This window comes from Phyllopteryx taeniolatus, chromosome 15 (genome assembly GCF_024500385.1).
Source record: "Phyllopteryx taeniolatus isolate TA_2022b chromosome 15, UOR_Ptae_1.2, whole genome shotgun sequence".
Lineage (NCBI taxonomy): Eukaryota > Metazoa > Chordata > Actinopteri > Syngnathiformes > Syngnathidae > Phyllopteryx > Phyllopteryx taeniolatus.
The window spans coordinates 22,470,214-22,490,312 of NC_084516.1; the positions used below are offsets into that span (position 1 = coordinate 22,470,214).

The following is a 20,099-nucleotide window of genomic DNA, read 5'->3' on the forward strand; positions in this document are numbered from 1 at the left end:
AGGGTCGAAGAGGATTTTGCATGCTCTTGTCTTAGTTCTGGCAGCATGCAAGCACTCAAGGGTGGGCAGGGGGGTACCGACAATCTTTTCAGCAGTTTTGATTGTCCGTTGCAGTCGGAGTTTGTCCTTTTTTGTAGCAGCAGCAAACCAGACTGTGATGGAAGAACACAGGACTGATTCGATGACCGCTGTGTAGAACTGCCTCAACAGCTCCTGTGGCAGGCTGTGCTTTCTCAGAAGCCGCATGAAGTACATCCTCTGCTGGGCCTTTTTGAGGATGGAGTTGATGTTGAACTCCCACTTCAGGTCCTGAGAGACTGTAATTCCCAGCAACGAGAAGGTCTCGACAGTTGACACAAGGCAGCTGGACAGCGTGAGGGGAAGCTGTGGCGAAGCATGCCTCCTAAAGTCCACAATCATCTCTACAGTCTTGTGCGTCTTCTGCTCCAGGTTGTTTTCGGCCGCACCACAGCTCCAGCCGCTCCACTTTGTCGATACGCAGACTCATCAACGTCTTTGATGAGACCGATGACTGTGGTGTCATCTGCAAACTTCAGGAGTTTGACAGCCGGGTGTGTTGAGGTGCAGTCGTTCGTGTCGAGAGAGGACACAACCTTGGGGGGCCCCGGTGCTGGTGGTATGTGTAGATGAGGTGGGGTCCCCCAGCCTCACCTGCTGTGTCCTGCCCTTCAGGAAGCTGTAAATCCACTGGCAGATGCAGGAGAGACAGCTGAGCTGGAGAAGCTTGGAGGAGAAGAGTTTGGAGATGATGGTGTTGAACGCAGAGCTGAAGTCCACGAACAGGATCCACGTGTAGGTCCCCCCGCCGTCGAGGTGTTCTAGGATGAAGTGCAGTCCCATGTTGACTGCATCATCCGCGGACCTGTTTGCTCGGTAGGCAAACTGCAGGGGGTCCAGCAGGGGACCTGTGACACTCTTGAGGTGGTCCAGCACGAGGCGTTCAAAGGACTTCATGACCACAGATGTCAAGGCGACAGGCCTGTAGTCAATCAGACCCGGGATTGCAGGTTTCTTGGGGACTGGGATTATGGTGGAGCATTTGAAACAGGATGGTACTTTGCACAGTTCCAGAGATCTATTGAAGATCTGCGTGAGGTCGAGCTGGTCCGCGCAGACTTTGAGGCAGGATGGGGACACAAGGTCTGGGCCTGCCGCTTTGTTAATCTTTTGTTGTCTGAAGATGCGTCTCACATCCTGTTTGTGGATGGTCAACGCAGAAGTCAGAGGTGTGATCGGGGTCGGTGGTGCGGCTGTGTGGGTGTGGGGTGTGAAATTGTCCTTTTCAAATCTGCAGTCGAAGGTGTTCAAGTCGTCGGCTAGTCTACTATTGTTCTCAGCTTGGGGGTATCGGCGCTTGTAATTGGTTAGCGATTGTAATGCATGCCAGACTGATTTAGAATTTCGCGCTAAACTGCTTTTATAACTTTACTGCATAGTAAACTGATCGTAAAAGAGAATTAAACCTCCACAGCCGCCTGGAAGCCATGGCGTCAGGCATCTTTTCAGTTTAAGTAAAAGAGGCACATGGTCCGATACGACTATTGGTTGATATTCACATTTCAGATCTTAATCGATTATCGATTATCAGTTAGGAAATAACGGCTGTACATTTGGTGAGGTTATGAAACGAAAGAATATTCCTTGTCCTTGGGGTGAATTTTTTTTCCCAAAAATCCGAGATCCCATAAGTCAACAGAAAAGATCGCACATGGGTAGCAGATTTAGATATTACATATCCAGGCCTAACAGATGACCTGTCCATCCCAGGTTCCAGACACAGGTTGAGATCCCCCCCTCCCAAAATGAGTAAATTTGAATTCCAACAAGAGAGAAAACTAAAGACACGAGAGAAAAATCCGGTATCATCGCAGTTCGGGGCATAAATATTTGCCAATATAACATTGAAATTAGAAAGCTTCCCGGTGACTACAATAGATCAGCCATAAGGGGAAGCTATAGTTGAGGAAGATGTAAAAGAAACAGATTTGCTTATTAATATTGTAACACTTCTGGCCGTACACTGTACATATACTGTATATAAACAAAAAGTATTACACTTTGGTCCATAAATAGTGACAGTGAGAGACACAAACCCACCCCAGAACCCCCAGGTGACGCTAGCTGCCAGAACAAGCAACGCACCTAACCTGCCTAACTCTAATACTTCCATATCTATTCCTTTCTTAGTAGATCACTCTATCCTGCTCAATGAAACGTAGGTAGAAGCCCTCCAAATGACGGTGTTCTGAGTGGAGACAAAAAAAAACGTCCCCGTAAACCTAACACACAATAGAACATACGCTATCACCACTACTAAGTGTTAAAACTTGAGATCAGTACAATGCCTCGTGTAAATTGCAATGTGGAAACAGTGAGGTTCCGTTGGGAAGTCGAATCTCAGATTCAGGAGGAGCAGTGTGGTTTTCCTCCTGGCCGTGGAACAGTGGACCAGCTCTTCATCCTCGGCAGGGTCCTCGAGGGTGCATGGGACTTCGCCCAACCAGTCTACATGTGTTTTGTGGACTTGGAGAAGGCGTTTGACCGTGTCCCTTGTGGAGTCCTGTGGGGGGTGCTTCGGGAGTATGGGGTACCGAACCACCTGACATGGGCTGTTCGGTCCCTGTACGACAGGAGTCAGAGTTTGGTCCGCATTGCCGGCAGTCAGTCGGACTCGTTTCCGGTGAGAATTGGACTTCGCCAAGCCTGCCCTTTGTCACGGATTCTGTTCATAACTTTTATGGACAGAATTTCTAGGCACAGCCGAGGCGTAGAGGGGGTCCGGTTTGCTGGCCTCAGAATTGCATCTCTGCTTTTTGCAGATGATGTGGTTCTGTTGGCTTCATCAAGCCGTGATCTCCAACTCTCACTGGAGCAGTTCGCAGCCGAGTGTGAAGCGGCTGGGATGAAAATCAGCACCTCCAAATCTGAGACCATGGTCCTCAGTCGGATAAGGGTGGATGAGATCCTGCCCCAAGTGGAGGAGTTCAAGTATCTTGGGGTCTTGTTCACGAGTGAGGGAAGAATGGACCAGGAGATCGACAGATGGATCGGTGCAGCGCCTGCAGTGATGTGGACTTTGTATCGATCCGCTGTGGTAAAGAAGGAACTCAATCTACAGGTCGATCTACGTTCCTACCCTCGCCTATGGTCAGGAGCTGTGGGTCGTGACCGAACAAACAAGATCCCGGATACAAGCGGCCGAAATGAGTTTCCTCCGCAAGGTGTCCGGGCTCTCCCTTAGAGATAGGGTAAGAAGCTTGGTCATCCGGGAGGGGCTCAGAGTAGAGCAGCTGCTTCTCCGCATTGAGAGGAGCCAGATGAGGTGGCTCGGGCATCTGTTTAGAATGCCTCCTTGACGCCTCCTCGGTGAGGTGTTCCGGGCACGTCCCACCGGGAGAAGACCCCGGGGACGACCCAGGACTCGCTGGAGAGACTATGTCTCTCGGTTTGCCTGGGAACGCCTCGGGATCCCCTCGGAAGAGCTAGAGGAAGTGGTTGGGGAGAGGGAAGTCTGGGCTTCCCCACTGAGGCTGCTGCTCCCGCGACCCCACCTCGGATAAGCGGAAAACAATGGACGGATAGAAACGAGAATGTTTTAAACAAACTAAAAACAACATTTTACGTTTGTAGTTTTCATCTTTGTCAATTAATTCTATACGTGAGGTTTCTGCGTTAATATTAAAAGTATATAGTTTGGATAAATAGACATAAAGGACACAGAAGGAAGGTCGAACAGTAATTTTGGAATTGTAGTTCACACGGTGTGTCGCCGAGAAGTGACGTCATCGGGCAGTGCCGTCATATTGACTGCTCGCCAGACTCATAGCCAGACCACGCTATCATTTGCGTCCAAGCTGTTTTTGTTGCCACGTGTTGCTAACGGAAATGGCTAGACGGCTACCGACTAGCTAGCACCTTCACGGAACCTGCACGTCGGTTATTTGTCTTTTGTCACAACAACAAAAAACACAATGTCCTTTCACCGAAGATACAGTTTGTGTGCAGTGCCATTTTTCCTCCAAACGTGATGTGCATTATGGCACCCAAACAGTTCAATTTTGCTCTCATCTGACAAGACTATATTCTCCCAGTATTTAACTGGCTTGTCCAAATGTTGTTCAGCCAACTTTAAACGAGTTTGGACATGCTTGCTTTTCTGCAATTGGGTCTTGTGTGGTGAGCGTGCATACAGGCCATGGCGGCGCAGTACATTACTCACGGTTTTCCTTGTGACAACAGTACCTGCTAATTCCAGGGGCCTCATGCACAAAAACGTGGCGTACGTTCTCTTTCACGGAAAGGTGCAGATGTATCAAGAGTGAAATGAGCGTGGAAATGTGCGGTGCCTCACGCCAACCGCATGGCTGTCCTCCACTTCACATCCACCTTAATGTCTGACCATTTCTTTTTTTGTTCAGCGTCTGCGCGCTATTCTGTGTCCACAGAATTGACAGCCGCACACGCGCTGTCCCATTCACTCCTCTTTCGCGTGTTGTTAACGCCGTAGGACAGCGTGCCAAAGAGGATTTTCTTGCGTGCCTCCACTTCATTGAGCAACTTCACATTCAGAAAAAATATTTTTCTTCATTACCTTGCCCATTTTCCTTTTTTTTCCTGATCATGCAGAGATCGGCATCTCAGGTGCAGGGTTCATTTAAATATGATTTGCATATTCAAATGTGGGCGTGGACGGAGGAGTCGGAACGTTCCAACGTTGATTGGAATGTACGAAGGAAATGTGCTTGGATTCATGAGTACGCAGAGTTTCATACATCAGAATCAGAATCATCTTTATTTGCCAAGTATGTCCAAAAACACACAAGGAATTTGTCTCCGGTAGTTGGAGCCGCTCTAGTACAACAGACAGTCAATTTACAGAACACTTTGGAGACATAAAGACATTGACAAAAAACTATTGTGCAAAAAGATCCAGAGTCCTCTAGCACTTCGAGCAGTTCGAATGACTAATATCGCAATAGTCCGGTGCAATGACCATTGTGCAAAGGGCGCTTGAGACTTCAAGGAGTGTATGCGGTTTAATACTGCGATAATCTGGGACAATGGTTGTGCAAATGTTACAGATACTCCTCAATCAGTGTGCCAATGGAGCAGATGCTACTCTGGCATGAGTGGCCAGTATATGCAAAATAGTGCAGCACGGCGAGACAACTACAGCGAGTGCACGAGTAATACATAATTGGCCCCACAGAAATGTGACAACGAACTCAAGTCAAAAAATTGCCAGCTTGTTGTAATGGAATTATAGGTTAGCTGTTTAAGAAGTTGATTGCAAGAGGGAAGAAGCTGTTGGAATGTCTACTAGTTCTAGTTTGCATTGATCGGTAGCGCCTACCTGAGGGAAGGAGCTGGAAGAGCTGGTGACATCTGAATATTTTTGTGCGTACGCCATGTTTTAGTAGGAAATCCGCGCACGTCTTTGTACATGAGACCCCAGGTCTTTTGGAAACTCTCCCCAGGTGGTCCTTGGCTCTTGGACAACTCTTCTGATTATTCTTTGCGCTCCTCTGTCAGAAGTCTTGCGAGGAGCACCTGATCGAGGCAAATTTATGGTGGTACGATAGGCTTTCCACTTACGTATTAGCGTGTTTACTGGAACGTTCAGAAGATTAGATATGCGGCTTTAACCAATGCCATCGTTATGTTTTGCAACAATTAGTTTGGGATGATCTTGAGACAGCGCTCTGCTCTTACCCATCATGAGATGTGTCTTGACTCAACACCTTGGCAATGAGACCTTTTTGTAGGCCATCAATTAGGACTGAACCAGCTAATATTCATTTGCACTGACAAGGGGCTGGATTGCTGTTTGTTTATAGATTTTAGGTGTTGTCATGACTTTCCATCCCTTTATGCAACTCCCTTTCTTCATTTTTTTGCGACGCGATATAAAGAGGTGGATTACTGAAGGCCCAGGTCCTAAACTCACCGCCCGCCACCGATATTAACACACATATAGTGCTCCTTTTTTCACCTCAAACGAAGCAAAAAAGACCTATTAAACTATTACTGTAGCCTGATTGTACCAACCTGCTGGTCCTCCAACTCTTGCTCCCTTAGAAGCCTCTCCAAGTCATCCACGTCGTTGTGCTTGAAGTATTTAATAAAGCTGCGAGATGCTTGTAGGCCTTTTTGGATGGAAAAGCAGGCTGCCTCATCCCTGAACACAAATCCAAAAGACCCAATATGACAATGACATCAAAGCAAAAAGACATTATGCTTAAATGACACTGCTTTGTCCCGCTCTACAACAAATTCAACCAATGCATATGTGGAAGCAGGAGTTCAAATGTAAAGTGTTTCAGAAAACGAACTGTAATGACAGACGGCGTTGCCAAGGACGCGTCATAGATCATTTTTACACAACGACAATATGACATATGATGCAGCCTCATTTAAAAATCAGTATTTGAACTTTTTCCAGGTATAGTCTGCAGAAATGGTGCTTACACAAAGATGATGTCTCCCCTCTTAGCGTAAGCAGGGATCGCACTTGCAATAGTAGCAAAGCCATATGAGTAGATGATGGCTTCTTCTGTTTTCATGAATTTGGCCAGCCGACTCTCCAGTTCCAAGTGAACATCTAAAAACAAAGTTATGAACGTTGTGTTCTAAATCATTATGGATTTGAAATTTAAGTGAAATAAACATTTGAGTTTTACACTGCACCACACAGATATATTCTGTTAAACCCCAGGAAAGCTGGAATCTAATCGTCCAAGACAGAAATCTCGTGTGATCACACGTGATCTCACAAAAAAGAAGAAGAAGAAGAAACATAGCAACAACATGGAAATACAAGACAACATGGAAGAGGACACAGGAGAGGAGGTAATTATAGTGGTCTTGGGACTATTTTTGCAGAAAAATTCTGAACTGGGAAAAATAGCATGCATACATAATGAAAGGATTTCTGGAGCCAGCGAAATAAGCACTCTCTGGTTTCCCACAACTCCACTAGCTGGTCCTCCATTTCTGAGGTCCACCAAACGTTGTGTTGCGGGTAGAACGAGGTTTTTTTTTTAATTTATGCCTACATCTTTGTACATCAGTCAGGTCACTTCTTGATTGATTCACGCCATAATTCATGGAGTCATGATTTAGGAGTGGTTGGCTTTCTCCACACACAAGAAGATTTTTTTTTTTTTAATCGTAAATATTGAACACGTTTAATATGCAAGACTCAGCCCCAAACCATTTTGGACCATATTACCAGGATCACTCTTTACACCTCAGACCACAGGATCATTTTATAGGATTATTTTATTGGAGATAAAAATAATCTGGCGTTTATCATCCTTGGTCGGAAGGGGCAAAATAAGGTCAAAATTGTTTGGCAAAGTTTTAAAGCGGTTGCCACTCCTGACGCAACCCTCTGTATTTATTCGGGCTTGGGACCGGCCTACGGTTTTTACTGGCTTGTGCCCCCATTGGGATGCATTAGTTGATCCGCTAGTACATTTTGTATTAATTAGGAAACACGCCTACAATTATCTAATTAGTTTCCGGATGTTGAAAAAATTTGAGCATCAACATGTACTTGAGCAGTGGAAATAGATTCTTCTGCATAAAGATTTTTTAGTTTTTTTTGCCTCACTGTACTCTTCAGAGTCTTCCAGATTGCTTATGTTAAAATAAAATAAAATAATCTCTCCCCCAGACTCCCCCTTACAATGTTTTTTTTTTTTTGGTCACCTTTTTCATGCCTTTCGTGTTTGCATGTCTGAATTCAGGAACAAATGAGAGAGAAAGTAATCGAGGTGTATCAGTGTGGAAAAGGTCATAAAGCCATTTCTTTTCTTTAACAACTTTATTTTTTTTATTTTTTTCTGGTTACAAAAAAACTATGAACAGTTGTCAAAGAGATATTATTCAAATACCCCCTCCCCCCTAGACTCAACCCCTAACAAATAAAATACATAAAAAGAAAGTACAAAATATCGAAACAAAGCAAACACACACACACACAAAATAAAAAATAAAACAGAAGGCAGGGACGGACCTTGGCGATCCAACCCCCGGCTACAGAAGCTGGCTCAAGGGACGTGGAATGTCACCTCTCTGGCAGGGAAGGAACCCGAGCTGGTGTGTGAGGTTGAGAAGTTCCGACTAGTTCCGGACTCGCCTCCACACACAGCTTGGGCTCTGGTACCAGTCCTCTCGAGAGGGGTTGGACTCTCTTCCACTCTGGAGTTGCCCACGGTGAGAGGGGCCGAGCAGGTTTGGGTATACTTATTGCTCCCCGGCTTGGCGCATGTACGTTGGGGTTCACCCCGGTGAATCAATCAATCACCCCGGAGGGTAGCCTCCCTCCGCCTTCAGGTGGGGGGACGGGTCCTGACTGTTGTTTGTGCCGATGCACCAAACAGCAGTTCAGAGTACCCGCCCTTTTTGGAGTCCTTGGAGGGGCCGCTGGGGACTCCATCGTTCTGCTGGGGGACTTCAATGCTCACATGGGCAATGACAGTGAGACCTGGGAGAGCATGATTGGGCGGAACGCCCCCCCCCCCGGTCAGAATCCGAGCGGTGTACTGTTATTGGACTTCTGTGCTCGTCACGGATTGTCCATAACGAACACCATGTTCAAGCATAAGGGTGTCCACACGTGCACTTGGCACCAGGACACCCTTGGTCGCAGTTCGATGATCGACTTTGCGGTCGTGTCATCGGACTTGCGGCCGCATGTCTTGGACACTCGGGTGAAGAGAGGGGCGGAGCTGTCAACTGATCCCCACCTGGTGGTGAGTTGGCTCCGATGGTGGGGAAGATGCGGTCCGACGTGGCAGGCCCAAACGAATTGTGAGGGCCTGCTGGGAACGTCTGGCGGAATCCCCGGTCAGAAGGAGTTTCAACTCCCACCTCCGACAGAACTTTGCTCATGTTCCGGGGGAGGCAGGGGACATCGAGTCCGAGTGGACCATGTTCCGCGCCTCCATTGCTGAGGCGGACGACCGGAGCTGTGGCCGTAAGGTGGTTGGTGCCTGTCGTGGCGGTAATCCCTGAACCCGTTGGTGGACACCAACGGTGAGCGATGGCGTCAAGCTGAAGAAAGAGTCCTATCGGGCTTTTTTGACCGGTGGGACTCGTGAGGCAGCTGATGGGTACCGGCTGGCCAAGCGGAATGCAGCTTTGGTGGTCGCTGAAGCAAAAACTCTGGTATGGGAGGAGTTCTGCTTTTTGCAGATGATGTGGTTCTGTTGGCTTCATCAAGCAGTGATCTCCAACTCTCACTGGAGCAGTTCGCAGCCGAGTGTGAAGCGGCTGGGATGAGAATCAGCACCTCCAAATCTGAGACCATGGTCCTCAGTCAAAAGGGTGTCGTGCCCGCTCTAGGTCCGGGATGAGATCCTGCCCCAAGTGGAGGAGTTCAAGTATCCTGGGGTCTTGTTCACGAGTGAGGGAAGTATACTGGTTGGGCGAACTCCAATGCACCCTGCCGAGGACCCTGCCGAGGGTGTAGAGCTGGTCCAGTATTCCACGGCCAGGACGAAAACCACACTGCTCCTCCTGAATCTGAGATTCGGCTTCCCGATGGACCCTCCTCTCCGGCACCCCTGAATAGACCTTACCAGGGAGGCTGAGGAGTGTGACAACCCTGTAGTAGAACACACCTTTCGGTCACCCTTCTTAAAAAGGGGGACCACTACCCCAGTCTGCCAATCCAGAAGTACTGTCCCCGATGTCAACATGATGTTAAACCAGGCGTGTTAAACCAGGGCAGCCTCACAACATCCACAGCCCTTAGGAACTCCGGGCAAATCTCATCCACATGAGGCCTGCTTCCTCATGGGAAGGTGAATCGGTGGAATTGAGGAAGTCTTTGAAGTATTCCCCCCACCGACTCACAACGTCCCTAGTGGAGGTCAGTGGCGCCCCATCCCCACTATACACAGTGTTGATGATGCACTGGTTCTCCCTCCTGAGATGCCGGATGGTGGACCAGAATTTCCTCGAAGCCGTCCACAAGTCGTTCTACGTGCCCTCAGCGAACTCCTCCCATGCCCGAATTTTTGCCTCAGTGACCATCAAAGCTGTATTCCAGTTGTTGCTGTTCAGGGTGCCCCAACCAGTTATTAAGTTTAGGGAGCGTCAGTGCTCTTCGGTTAAGGAATGCAAACAGCAAAGTTAATTTGAATCTTGAGATACATTAAAAAAAAAATTTGTTCATTTGATATCTTCGGAAAAATAAATGGTAATTGGACTGCACTTATATAGCGCTTTATCTACGTCATCACAGTGCCCAAAGCGCTTTACAAAGCCTCACATTCACACACACATTCATAAACCAATGGGCGACCGCTGCCAGGCCCACTGGGAGCAAATTAGGGTTCAGTGTCTTGCCCAAGGACACTTCGACATGCGGATGGACAGTCGTAGCAGGGATTCGAACCTGTTCTACCTACTGAGCCAAAGCCAACATAATCCCATTGGTATCGCAAGACAAGTCCAGATCTGTGCGACAGACCACCAAGGACTCCACTAAAAGAGGTTTGATGAAGATCTGATATTGTATTTCGAAATTAAAGTCTCTGAAAACTGCATATTTTGCTGTCATTACCCCTGACTGAAAAAACCTTTGAAAAAAAATCTATGAGATACGTCCGTATTATTGGGAGGCTTGTATTTTTAAGGTGGCGACTTATTACCGTAATGCCTAGTATGAACAAAATGAGGGGCAGCTGGCTTAACTGCTACTTTACGAGTGGAGGCTGGCTTGACCGCAGTCATTTTCTGGGGTTCTTCGCCAAACCAATGCAGATACCGGAACTATATACCCACTGGGGGCGTGTCTTTAGCGTCCTCGGTCACGCGCACCCTTCCCCCTTTACGTCCACCTTCCTCTGTATAAGCAGCGTGTCGGCAGGAAATCCTCCCAGTCGGTCAAGCGGAGCGCTCGTCACACAACAACATTTATAGATTTTGGAACTCGGTGCACACATAAGGTTCGCCGCATTATAAGGCGCCCCGTCCATTTTGGAGAAAATTTAAGACTATTAAGTGCGCCTTATGGTCGTGAAACTACGGTAGTTCATTTTTGGAACGGTGAACTGAACTTTGGAACTAGTTCACGTATAAAATGAGCTTTCCCAACATTGATCCTGTATTATTTCACATCGCAATATACTGTATATCGCAGGTTTATTTAAAAAAAAAAAAAAAAAAAAAAGGAATCACCTACCAAACGTTCCATAGAAGCCCCTCGGGCCACATGTTCCGACCCCATATTTCTTCAAGGATGACAGAGCTTTTTGCTGCAATAACAAAATGTAACGCAATTGGGCATGACAAACTGAACATTGATTCTTTTACTCAACAGAGAAAACTGTAAATGTTAATGTAAAATGTGTTTCAATCTGTAGCAACAGAAGGTGGTTTGAAAAGAGGCATGTCGTTGAAACACTGACCTTCACTCTCTCGTTGTCAAGGAGACCCAGGAAGTTGAATGATGCAAAGTTAATGCACTCTTTTCCATTGATTATGATTTTGTGGCTGGGAGGTCTGTCATTCAAGATGGGAAATAAAATATGAATTGCATACGTCAAGATAGTTGGGGGGGAGAATTCAATGTGGTAGAAATGAGATATTATAAAGTTAGCACAAAATAGTAAATACACAGCCCAGGACTATCAGTGCACCAATGGCTCATGTGATATGAATATCATAAGTTTGTACTTTGTGGCATATTTTTCACAACTCCAAATTGCACAACCTTTGGGGCGGTCAAACTTCAAAACATTGCTATACATTGCTGCGTGACCAGGCATCTCGCAACAAACTGTACTGTAGGGCTGCAATTTTGTTTTTGCGATTTTATTCATCAATTCATATGTTGATTACTTTTTCCGTTGAATCAGATTTTTATTTGTTTTGTTTTTTTTAATTCATCCAACACTTTATTCAAAAACAGGATCTTATTTCAAACTGGCAGTGGAAAAAAGTGGTGGCTGCGTAAACATCCAATAGCTCTGAAAATAATACATTATTTCAAAACAAATCAAAAACTAAAACTATGAATCAATCACATTCTCACTCTTGACCTCTTCTGCATTCAATTCAGATATAAGAAGTAAAAAAAAAAAAACACACAATTTCAAAATGTACGGCGCCATGAAAAAGTATTGCCCCCCCTTCTCAAATTCTGAGATTTTTTTGCATAGTTTCCCCACTTCAATGTTAAAGATCATCAAACAAATATAACCCAAGTGAACTTAAAATGCTGTTTTTTTAAATGGTGATTTCATTTACGAAGGAAAAAAAGTGTTCAAAGTTACCTGGTCATGTGTGAAAAAAGAAATTGGCCCCGAAACCTAAGAACTGGTTGGGCCATCCTCAGCAGCACCAACTGTCATCAAGCTTTTTCTATAACTTGCAATGAGTCCTTCACATCTCTGTGGAGATATTTTGGGCCACTCTTATTTACAGAATTGTTTGAATTGAGGGAAAATGGAGGCTTTTCGAGCATGAACTGCCCTTTTAAAGGTCATGCCGCTGCATTTCAATCGAATGAAAATCTGGACTTTGACTAGGTCGGTCCAAAACCTTCATTTTGTTTCTGTTTTTTTAAGCCATTGAGAAGTTGACTTGCTGGTGTGTTTTGGCTCGTCATCCTGCTTCAGAACCCAAGTGCGCTTCAGCTCGAGGTCGCAAACTGATGGCTGAACATTCTCCTTCAGGATTTTCTGTTCAAGAGCAGAATTCACGGTTCCATCAATCGCAGCAGGTTGCCCAGTCTGACCCTAGCCTCAGACCGTCACACTACGACCACCATGTTTGACTGTTGGTATGATGTTCTATTTCCTAAATGCTGTGCAACGAGACACACACCTTCCAAAAACCTCAACTTTCATCTTGTCAGTCCAGGGAACCATTCAGTTTTTTTGGAAAAGTAAGACAAGCCTTTATGTTCTTTTTGGTCAGCAGTGGTTTTCGCCTTGGAACTCTGCCATGGATGCCATTTTTGCCCAGTCTCATCCTTATTGTTGTGTCATGAACACTGACCTTAATTGAGGGCAAGGAAGGCCTGCAGTTCTTTAGAAGTTCTCCTGAGTTCCTTTGTCATCTCCTGGATGAGTCATTGCTGTTCTAATCTTTGTAGGTCAACCACTCCTGGGAGGGATCACCACTGTTCCATGTTTTCCCCATTTGAGGATAATGGCTCTCCCTATGGTTCACGGGAATCCTAAAGCTTTTGAAATGGCTTTTGTAACCATTTCCAGACTGATGGATGTCAATTACTTTATTTCTTGACTCTTCTGGAATTTCTTTGGATTGTGTCATTTTGTTTTTAAGCTTTTTAAAATGTTTTTTGCCGACTTGATTTTGTTGGGACAGTTGCTGTTGAAGTGATTTCTTGATTATACATGTCTGGAGGTAATCAGGCTTGGGTAAGATTAACCATCCATCCATCCATTTTCTGAGCCGCTTCTCCTCACTAGGGTCGCGGGCGTGCTGGAGCCTATCCCAGCTGTCATCGGGCAGGAGGCGGGGTACACCATGAACTGGTCGCCAGCCAATCGCAGGGCACATATAACAAACAACCATTCGCACTCACAGTCATGCCTACGGGCAATTTAGAGTCTCCAATTAATGCATGTTTTTGGGATGTGGGAGGAAACCGGAGTGCCCGGAGAAAACCCACGCAGGCACGGGGAGAACATGCAAACTCCACACAGGCGGGGACGGGGATCGAACCCGGGTCCTCAGAACTGTGAGGCTGACGCTCTAACCAGTCGGCCACCGTGCCGCCTAAGATTAACCAATTAACCAAAAATTGTGCTCATCTCAATTTTGCCAGAAGACATCTTGATGATCCCCAAGACTTTGGGGAAAATACTCTGTGGTCTGACAAAAGTCGACATTTTGGAAGGTATGTATCCCATTACATCTGGCGTAAAAGTAACACGTTTCAGAAAAAGGACAACAACCAACAATAAAATATGGTGGTAGTAGTGTAATGGTCTGGGGCTGTTTTGCTACTTCAGGAACTGGAAGACTTACTGTGTGATAAATGGAACCATGAATTCTGCTATCTACCAAAAAAATCCTGAAGGAGAATATCCGGCCGTTTGTTCGTGATAACAAGCTGAAACGAACTTGGGTTCTGGACCAGGACAATGATCCAAAACACACCAAAGTCCACCTCTGAATGGCTGAAGTGGAGTGGCCTAGTCAAAGTCCTGACCTGAATCCTATTGCGATGCTGTCGCAGGAACGTACAAAGGCAGTTCATACTCAAAAATCCTCCAGTGGGGTTGAATTACAACAATTCTGCAAAGCTGAATAGGCCAAAATTCCTCCACAGCGCTGTAAGAGACTCATTGCAAGTTATCGCAAACACTTGATTGCAGTTGTTGCTGCTACGGCTGGCCCAACCAGTTATTAGCTTCACCAATTTTAGATTTGGATTTTTTTTCTCCCTTTATCATAAAAAAAATTACCTTATTAACCTTATTATCAGCAAATGATATGATGTCACAGCGTAATGTGCAAAAGAGCCCAGTTATGAAGTAAAGGCCTCTATAATCCCGTGCTCGCGCGGCGGACAACGCCCGCATTGCATCACGTGACCGACGCATTGGCCCTCTGCGTTACTTGACGCGCACACGGCAAAGAAAATTGTTGCCGCGCGTAGAATGCCCCGGAGATCATCTCTCGTGATTGGTCGGTTTTAGTCACATGCTGTGATGAAGTACTCAGCCGTCCCCTCGGTTCCACATACCAACCGATGCCTTCTTGATCGATTTTGCATCATAATTAAATGCATCATCCGGTCATCTAGGTCCATTTGTTCTAGCAGACACTGTTCCACGGTCGCCATTGTTGTTGCTTTGCTCTTGGTTACGGAATGGAAAGGAAAAACGGCTACAGGAAATGGCCAAAAAATGCACAGGAAATTCCACCCTGTGGTGTCCTAGCCAATACCAGGCGTAGCGACCCCCACCGGTTTGGAGGGGAACTGCAGTACATTTTCAAAACTGCGCGCGTGGGTTGCGCTCGAGTATAAAGGCAAACTGCGTGCAGGATAGCTGCAGTGACGTCAGCGCGGTTGCCGCCCGCGCGAGTATAAAGAAGCCTTAAGGGTTGCTCGTAACAACAAATTTGAGCTTGCTGAATGTTTACCCTGTGACAACATCATAGGTAATGTGGGACGACTCTTTGGAAATAGTGGGAGCAAGAGGTTCAGGCTGCCACTCCTCAATAAGATCTTCTTTTTCCTGCAAGATCAACAAAGAATTAACCCCAAAGTTCAAAGGTGAGTCATATGGTCCCAAGTGCTTGTTACCTTTTCAGTCAGTTTATTTGTCTCATGGAGCCTGTAGGTTTTAGAGAAGAGAAGCCTGATGATCCATAAAATGAGGATTCCCTCCAAAACTAGGTGATAAGATGGAGCCTGAGGAAGACATGACAAGGCTGTGACATCTCTATTTTTCGATTTTTGTGTAATGTAAATCAGTACATGGAGTCTTTATTAGTTGAAATGTTAAAGTGGCCATCGTTTTCTATCGTGTACAAATCCTATGAAATTGTGATTTTCGACGTTGAAATCGTAGACCTCCACAAAATCTCAACCGAATTGGAAATTTCAAAAGCGAGGTGGTGAAGGGATTTCCCATCAACGTAATCTGAAAGAAAATGGTGTTGTTGTTTTTTTTCTGCATTTGATGTTACGTAGAAGGGTGTCAGATTCAGCCCATGTTTTTAAATGAAGTTCTTGATTGTTCATTTGCGAAAGGGTGTCACACTGGAATAATTTAACATTTCAAAGCAAAACTGGCCCAGTGGTTTTTGTTTTTTTTTTTGCTGTACAATACTGAAACCAAATTTAAGCAATATGTATCTGGATAGTGTCATATCATCCACCTTTGCCCCCACACGCAGTTCTGCATCACTGCCAGTGTGCGAAGAACTCATGCTAGGCCAACAACGGAAGCCGAGGAAGAACACCAACCTTACAATTTACAAAACAAAACACTCACTCGCATGAGTCAATCATTCAAGTAACGATGCTACATTCGTAGAGCACACATGAATACACATTCGCATACGCCGTTTCTCCAGTCTATTGTGTGTACAGCGGAACCTATGTCTCGACCCACACATTAGTCAATTCCGGCCATGTATAAAATGTTAGAAGCATTCGGCAACTTCCTTGTTTGGTTTGCCTTCGGCGTTGACAGGTTCGAACATGACAAAGAGCAGCAAAGTACGACACGCGATTGGTTAGGAGTCAGTCAGCGCCATACACTAGCTACTTCCTGATTCCGGAAGTTGGTAACTGTCACGGGGGGGGGGGGGGGGAGGAGGAGGAGGGGCAACAATTCCTACAGGTAATGTCATTATGTTGAACAACACACGAAGAACGTACATTTAGGTCGTCAAAGTGATGCGCGGAGCAAATAATTACCTCGTACAACGCTTGCACCATTTCCACCAACACCCATTGCTGTCCAGACGCCATGTTTACCTCCCGCCCCCTCCTGCGACGTCACAAGTGTACGGTGTCGTGTGGAGTCCAAGCCTCTCTGGTCACGCCCATAAAATAACGTAATTGTGACGTAACTCCAAAATGCTTATTTGTTCAGCTAATGTGCTATACTGCATATTTTGGTATCGATACAATACCAAGTAAATACTGAGGCAGTATCGCCGATACCGATACTTGTCAAAAACTAAATGCATCATCAAATTGATAAATATCAATTGTTCATGACCTTTTAGTATTTTTGCGATGTTTAATTTTTTTATTATTAAATGTTTAAAACCCGGAAAAGAATTAGGACAAAGTTTATTGGTAAATAGAACATACTTTATTATCATAACTTTTTTTTCCCCAGAAGCATTAGAACAGTAACAAACCATCATATGTAAACAAAGTGCACAAAGTGATCACTGATACACACATAATGTATTACATCAAGGGCTTAGCATAACTGATACTTTTTGAGTTGGCTAAAGTCACAAATAGAAAATTTAAATTTGAAAATTAATATTAACTATTGGTAAAATATTACTTCCAACACTATTACACATCAGCGGTGTGATCCTGGAGAAGTTGCTCCATTGGCTGAAGGACAGTAAGGTTAATTAGAGCAATGAAAATGCTAATGCTTGTTTTCATTCAAAACTAAATTATTTCAGAGGGGAAAACATTTGATATAAATACAAACTTAATATTGAAATAAACACTAAGATTATAGAAAGGAAAACTGTCTATCTGTAATTATTTTCTTTTTGTCAACATAAAAACTGGCTAAGTTCAAAAGTAGATATTGTATATAATCAAGCTCTTGCGGGAAATCCTAGTTATTTACAGACATGCAAACAACTAAGGCATGAAAAAGGTGACCAAAAAAAAATTGTTGTGAGGGTCTGGGGAGGATTCCCCCAGGCCCCCGCAGAGATTTTTTTATGTTTTTTATTTTAACATAAATTAAACAATCTGTAAGACTCTGTCCAATAAGGCAAAATCAACACATTTTCTTCACGCAGAAAAACCTTTTTTTACACCATTCAAGTACACGTTGATGTACAAATTTAGGATTCAAATAAAATTTGCCTAATTTCTTTGCTTTTTTTTGTTTTGTTTTGGCCTCCAACTTGAGCCAGGCCCATCTCCACCTGCGCCTGATGCCTGCTTCAAGCTGTGCCGCATGAATAGCATCCTCCTCTTTGAGCGCTGTCATTCTGGAAAAGAATTGACTAAAATCATTTGTCTGTTTCACTTCATTTTTCACGATTACCAACTTCAAAGGCCAAATGCATCCTCCAGGAAAATATGAAGTCCGATAGTTTTCTGTTTTTATTGGCCATTTCTGAATTTGAAGCTAGTTCATTCTGTGTTGTGACATAATCCTTAACATCACTCGGTCGCTTAATACATTTAACATTAACATCCGGAAACTAATTAGATAATTGTAGGCGTGTTTCCTAATTAATACAAGATGTAGTAGCGGATCAACACTAGTCGCCAGTAAAAAGGAAAAATTACTTGAGTAAGAGTAAAATGTACACAGTGAAATTATTACTCAAGTTCTGTGTAAATAGTGATTAACTTCAGATATTTTGAACCACATCAATTTAAAACAAATTTTTTAAATGTGAATGTGCAAATTCTAATGTTGCTGTGTGTGAGTGTGTGTGTGTTTGCGTGTACAGTCAAAAAACAAAAAGTATATATATCTGCAATTTACTGCACGGTGTTTTCTCAAGTTATAAGTGAGCTACAATATCCACGTTTGGGCAGACAGTGCCAGACATATACTACAATAAATGAAAGCTGTTGTTTTTGGTCGTCTAAGTGTAAACACGAGTAACGCGCCTTACCTTCATGCTAACGCCGACCTTCCCAATATGGCCGCCACGTACGCACGACGATCACCGGGTCAGGCATATCTAGTCCAGGTCCTGGAAGCCCAATGAAAGACGTTGTGTGAGGTCATGTGACTTTCTTGTGCCGTTTGATTGGTGAACTAAATTGGATGACGCAAACAGCGCCCAATGCGGAAGTCGAAGTTGTAGTCTCGCGCACGAAATGGTTAATATCCAATAAATAACAGTAGCGAGCGACATTTGGATTATTGTAATGGAGTAAAAGTACCGTTACTTCTTAACAGCAGAAGGCCGAACTTTCTTTCCTGGTCTCGTCAACTCCTGTGACTTGTCCAAAGTAGGTCACGAGCACACAGGCGGAACCCGAGGCCGCATATTAGTCCGCCGCGGAGTAATATTCACAATTACATCTGTGTGTGGATGGTGGCCGTGTGGAATGGATCTCGCTGCCAGCGTTTTTTATTTTTATTTGTATTATTGACAACATTGTATTAATAATGCATTAACATAATTAACATACATCTTTGTCAATATAATATTAAATCATATAGACAACCAGTCAAACAATCCAGTTCAATTACAACAGACAAAATAAAATACAAAAAATAAACACATTAGATTTAGATTTTAAATAATTATTGATTTCAATACAAATAATTTGAATAAAGGATTCATTTAGGAATTTAGATTCGTGAATATGAAACGTACCGAACAAAATATACAAGTTAATAAGATTACTCAGTTTTTTATCTTTTGACTCATAAAATGTAATCATAGTTTCCTTTTCAAGTGTAATTATACATATTGTTTTGCACAAAATGTATTTTTCAAGTTCTTTCCAGAATGTAGCACTAAAAGGACAATCATAAAATAAATGAGTCACATTTTCAGATTCATTTTTACCAAAGGAACATTTGTCATCATCGTCCAGAAACATAGATGTCAGCTAGGTATATATTGTCGTATTTTGACATTTTAATTCTCTAATTTTGTTTGTAATGAAAAATTTTAAACGGAACAAGCCACTCCTTCCCCCAAATAATATTTAAAAAAAAAAAAATCTCCCAAAAACCTTCCACGTGGCGTTATTTGCTTAAGTCTGCAGAAAGATTCTCTGATAGGTTTATTTTTCTTACTTTGAATTTAAAATGTTCCCATCTTTGTATTGCATCCATTTCTATCTGTATTACCGTTTCCTTAACCTATCCCAAAATGTTCTAATCATTCAGCAAGTCATTGTTTAACTTCCCTTATATTGTTTTGATGTTGTTTAGAACCAAGTAAATGAATTGTATTCAGTTTGTGATCAGATAAATCACGATGAGAATCCGAGATTTGAACCCCGGTCCTCAGAACTGCGAGGCAGATGTGCTAACCGGTCGCTCACCGTGCCGCTCCTCTAACATTTAGAGACACAATTTTTAAAGAACAAAAATTGAAGTTTGTCGGGGGAAAAAAAAGTAAATGGATGTCTGTTAACAATATCTGAAAACTTGGAGAGGAGATACTCTCAGAAGAACTCTGAATACCCAAAAATATATTTAAAAAAGTATTTCGAACTACTATGATAATTTCCCCACCTTTTGAAGTGGTCTGTTAAACTATTGGGAACGTAAAACTGAAACTGGAAACGGGGGGGGGGGGGGGGGGGGGGGAAATGAAACAGTAAGAAAGAGAAAACAAAAAAGAAAAATTTGCGTTTGCGATTTAAAACGTTTTTGTGGGAATCT

General features: G+C 44.0%; 1 protein-coding gene and 1 long non-coding RNA gene across 5 annotated transcripts in view; both read right to left on the reverse strand.

Moving 5' to 3' along the window:
• The window catches only part of sptlc1 (serine palmitoyltransferase, long chain base subunit 1), a 45,561-nt gene extending 28,988 nt beyond the window's left edge, over nucleotides 1-16,573 (reverse strand). For 2 of the 3 annotated variants that reach the window (XR_009792112.1, XM_061799792.1), the window contains exons 1-7: nucleotides 16,445-16,573; nucleotides 15,323-15,430; nucleotides 15,160-15,254; nucleotides 11,445-11,538; nucleotides 11,219-11,291; nucleotides 6,490-6,622; nucleotides 6,070-6,199 (exon numbers count right to left, since the gene is read on the reverse strand). Coding sequence is in view for 2 of the 3 variants with exons in the window: in XM_061799792.1 (XP_061655776.1) it covers nucleotides 6,070-6,199; nucleotides 6,490-6,622; nucleotides 11,219-11,291; nucleotides 11,445-11,538; nucleotides 15,160-15,254; nucleotides 15,323-15,430; nucleotides 16,445-16,498 (687 nt within the window). In the remaining variant the exon portion in view is untranslated. Of the gene's footprint in view, nucleotides 1-6,069; nucleotides 6,200-6,489; nucleotides 6,623-11,218; nucleotides 11,292-11,444; nucleotides 11,539-15,159; nucleotides 15,255-15,322; nucleotides 15,431-15,900; nucleotides 16,283-16,444 lie in introns of those variants that run through there. The other variant, XM_061799793.1, reaches the window with a different exon arrangement.
• A 263-nt stretch (nucleotides 16,574-16,836) lies between these two features.
• On the reverse strand, nucleotides 16,837-20,003 carry LOC133490026 (uncharacterized). Of its 2 annotated transcripts, none has more exons than XR_009792092.1 (3): nucleotides 18,644-20,003; nucleotides 18,364-18,444; nucleotides 16,837-17,724 (listed from the first exon to the last, which is right to left on the reverse strand). It is a non-coding gene; the product is annotated as an uncharacterized LOC133490026 (long non-coding RNA). The 2 variants fall into 2 exon arrangements; XR_009792091.1 differs by having other exon boundaries at nucleotides 18,638-20,003.
• Between the last annotated feature and the right edge of the window lie 96 nt (nucleotides 20,004-20,099).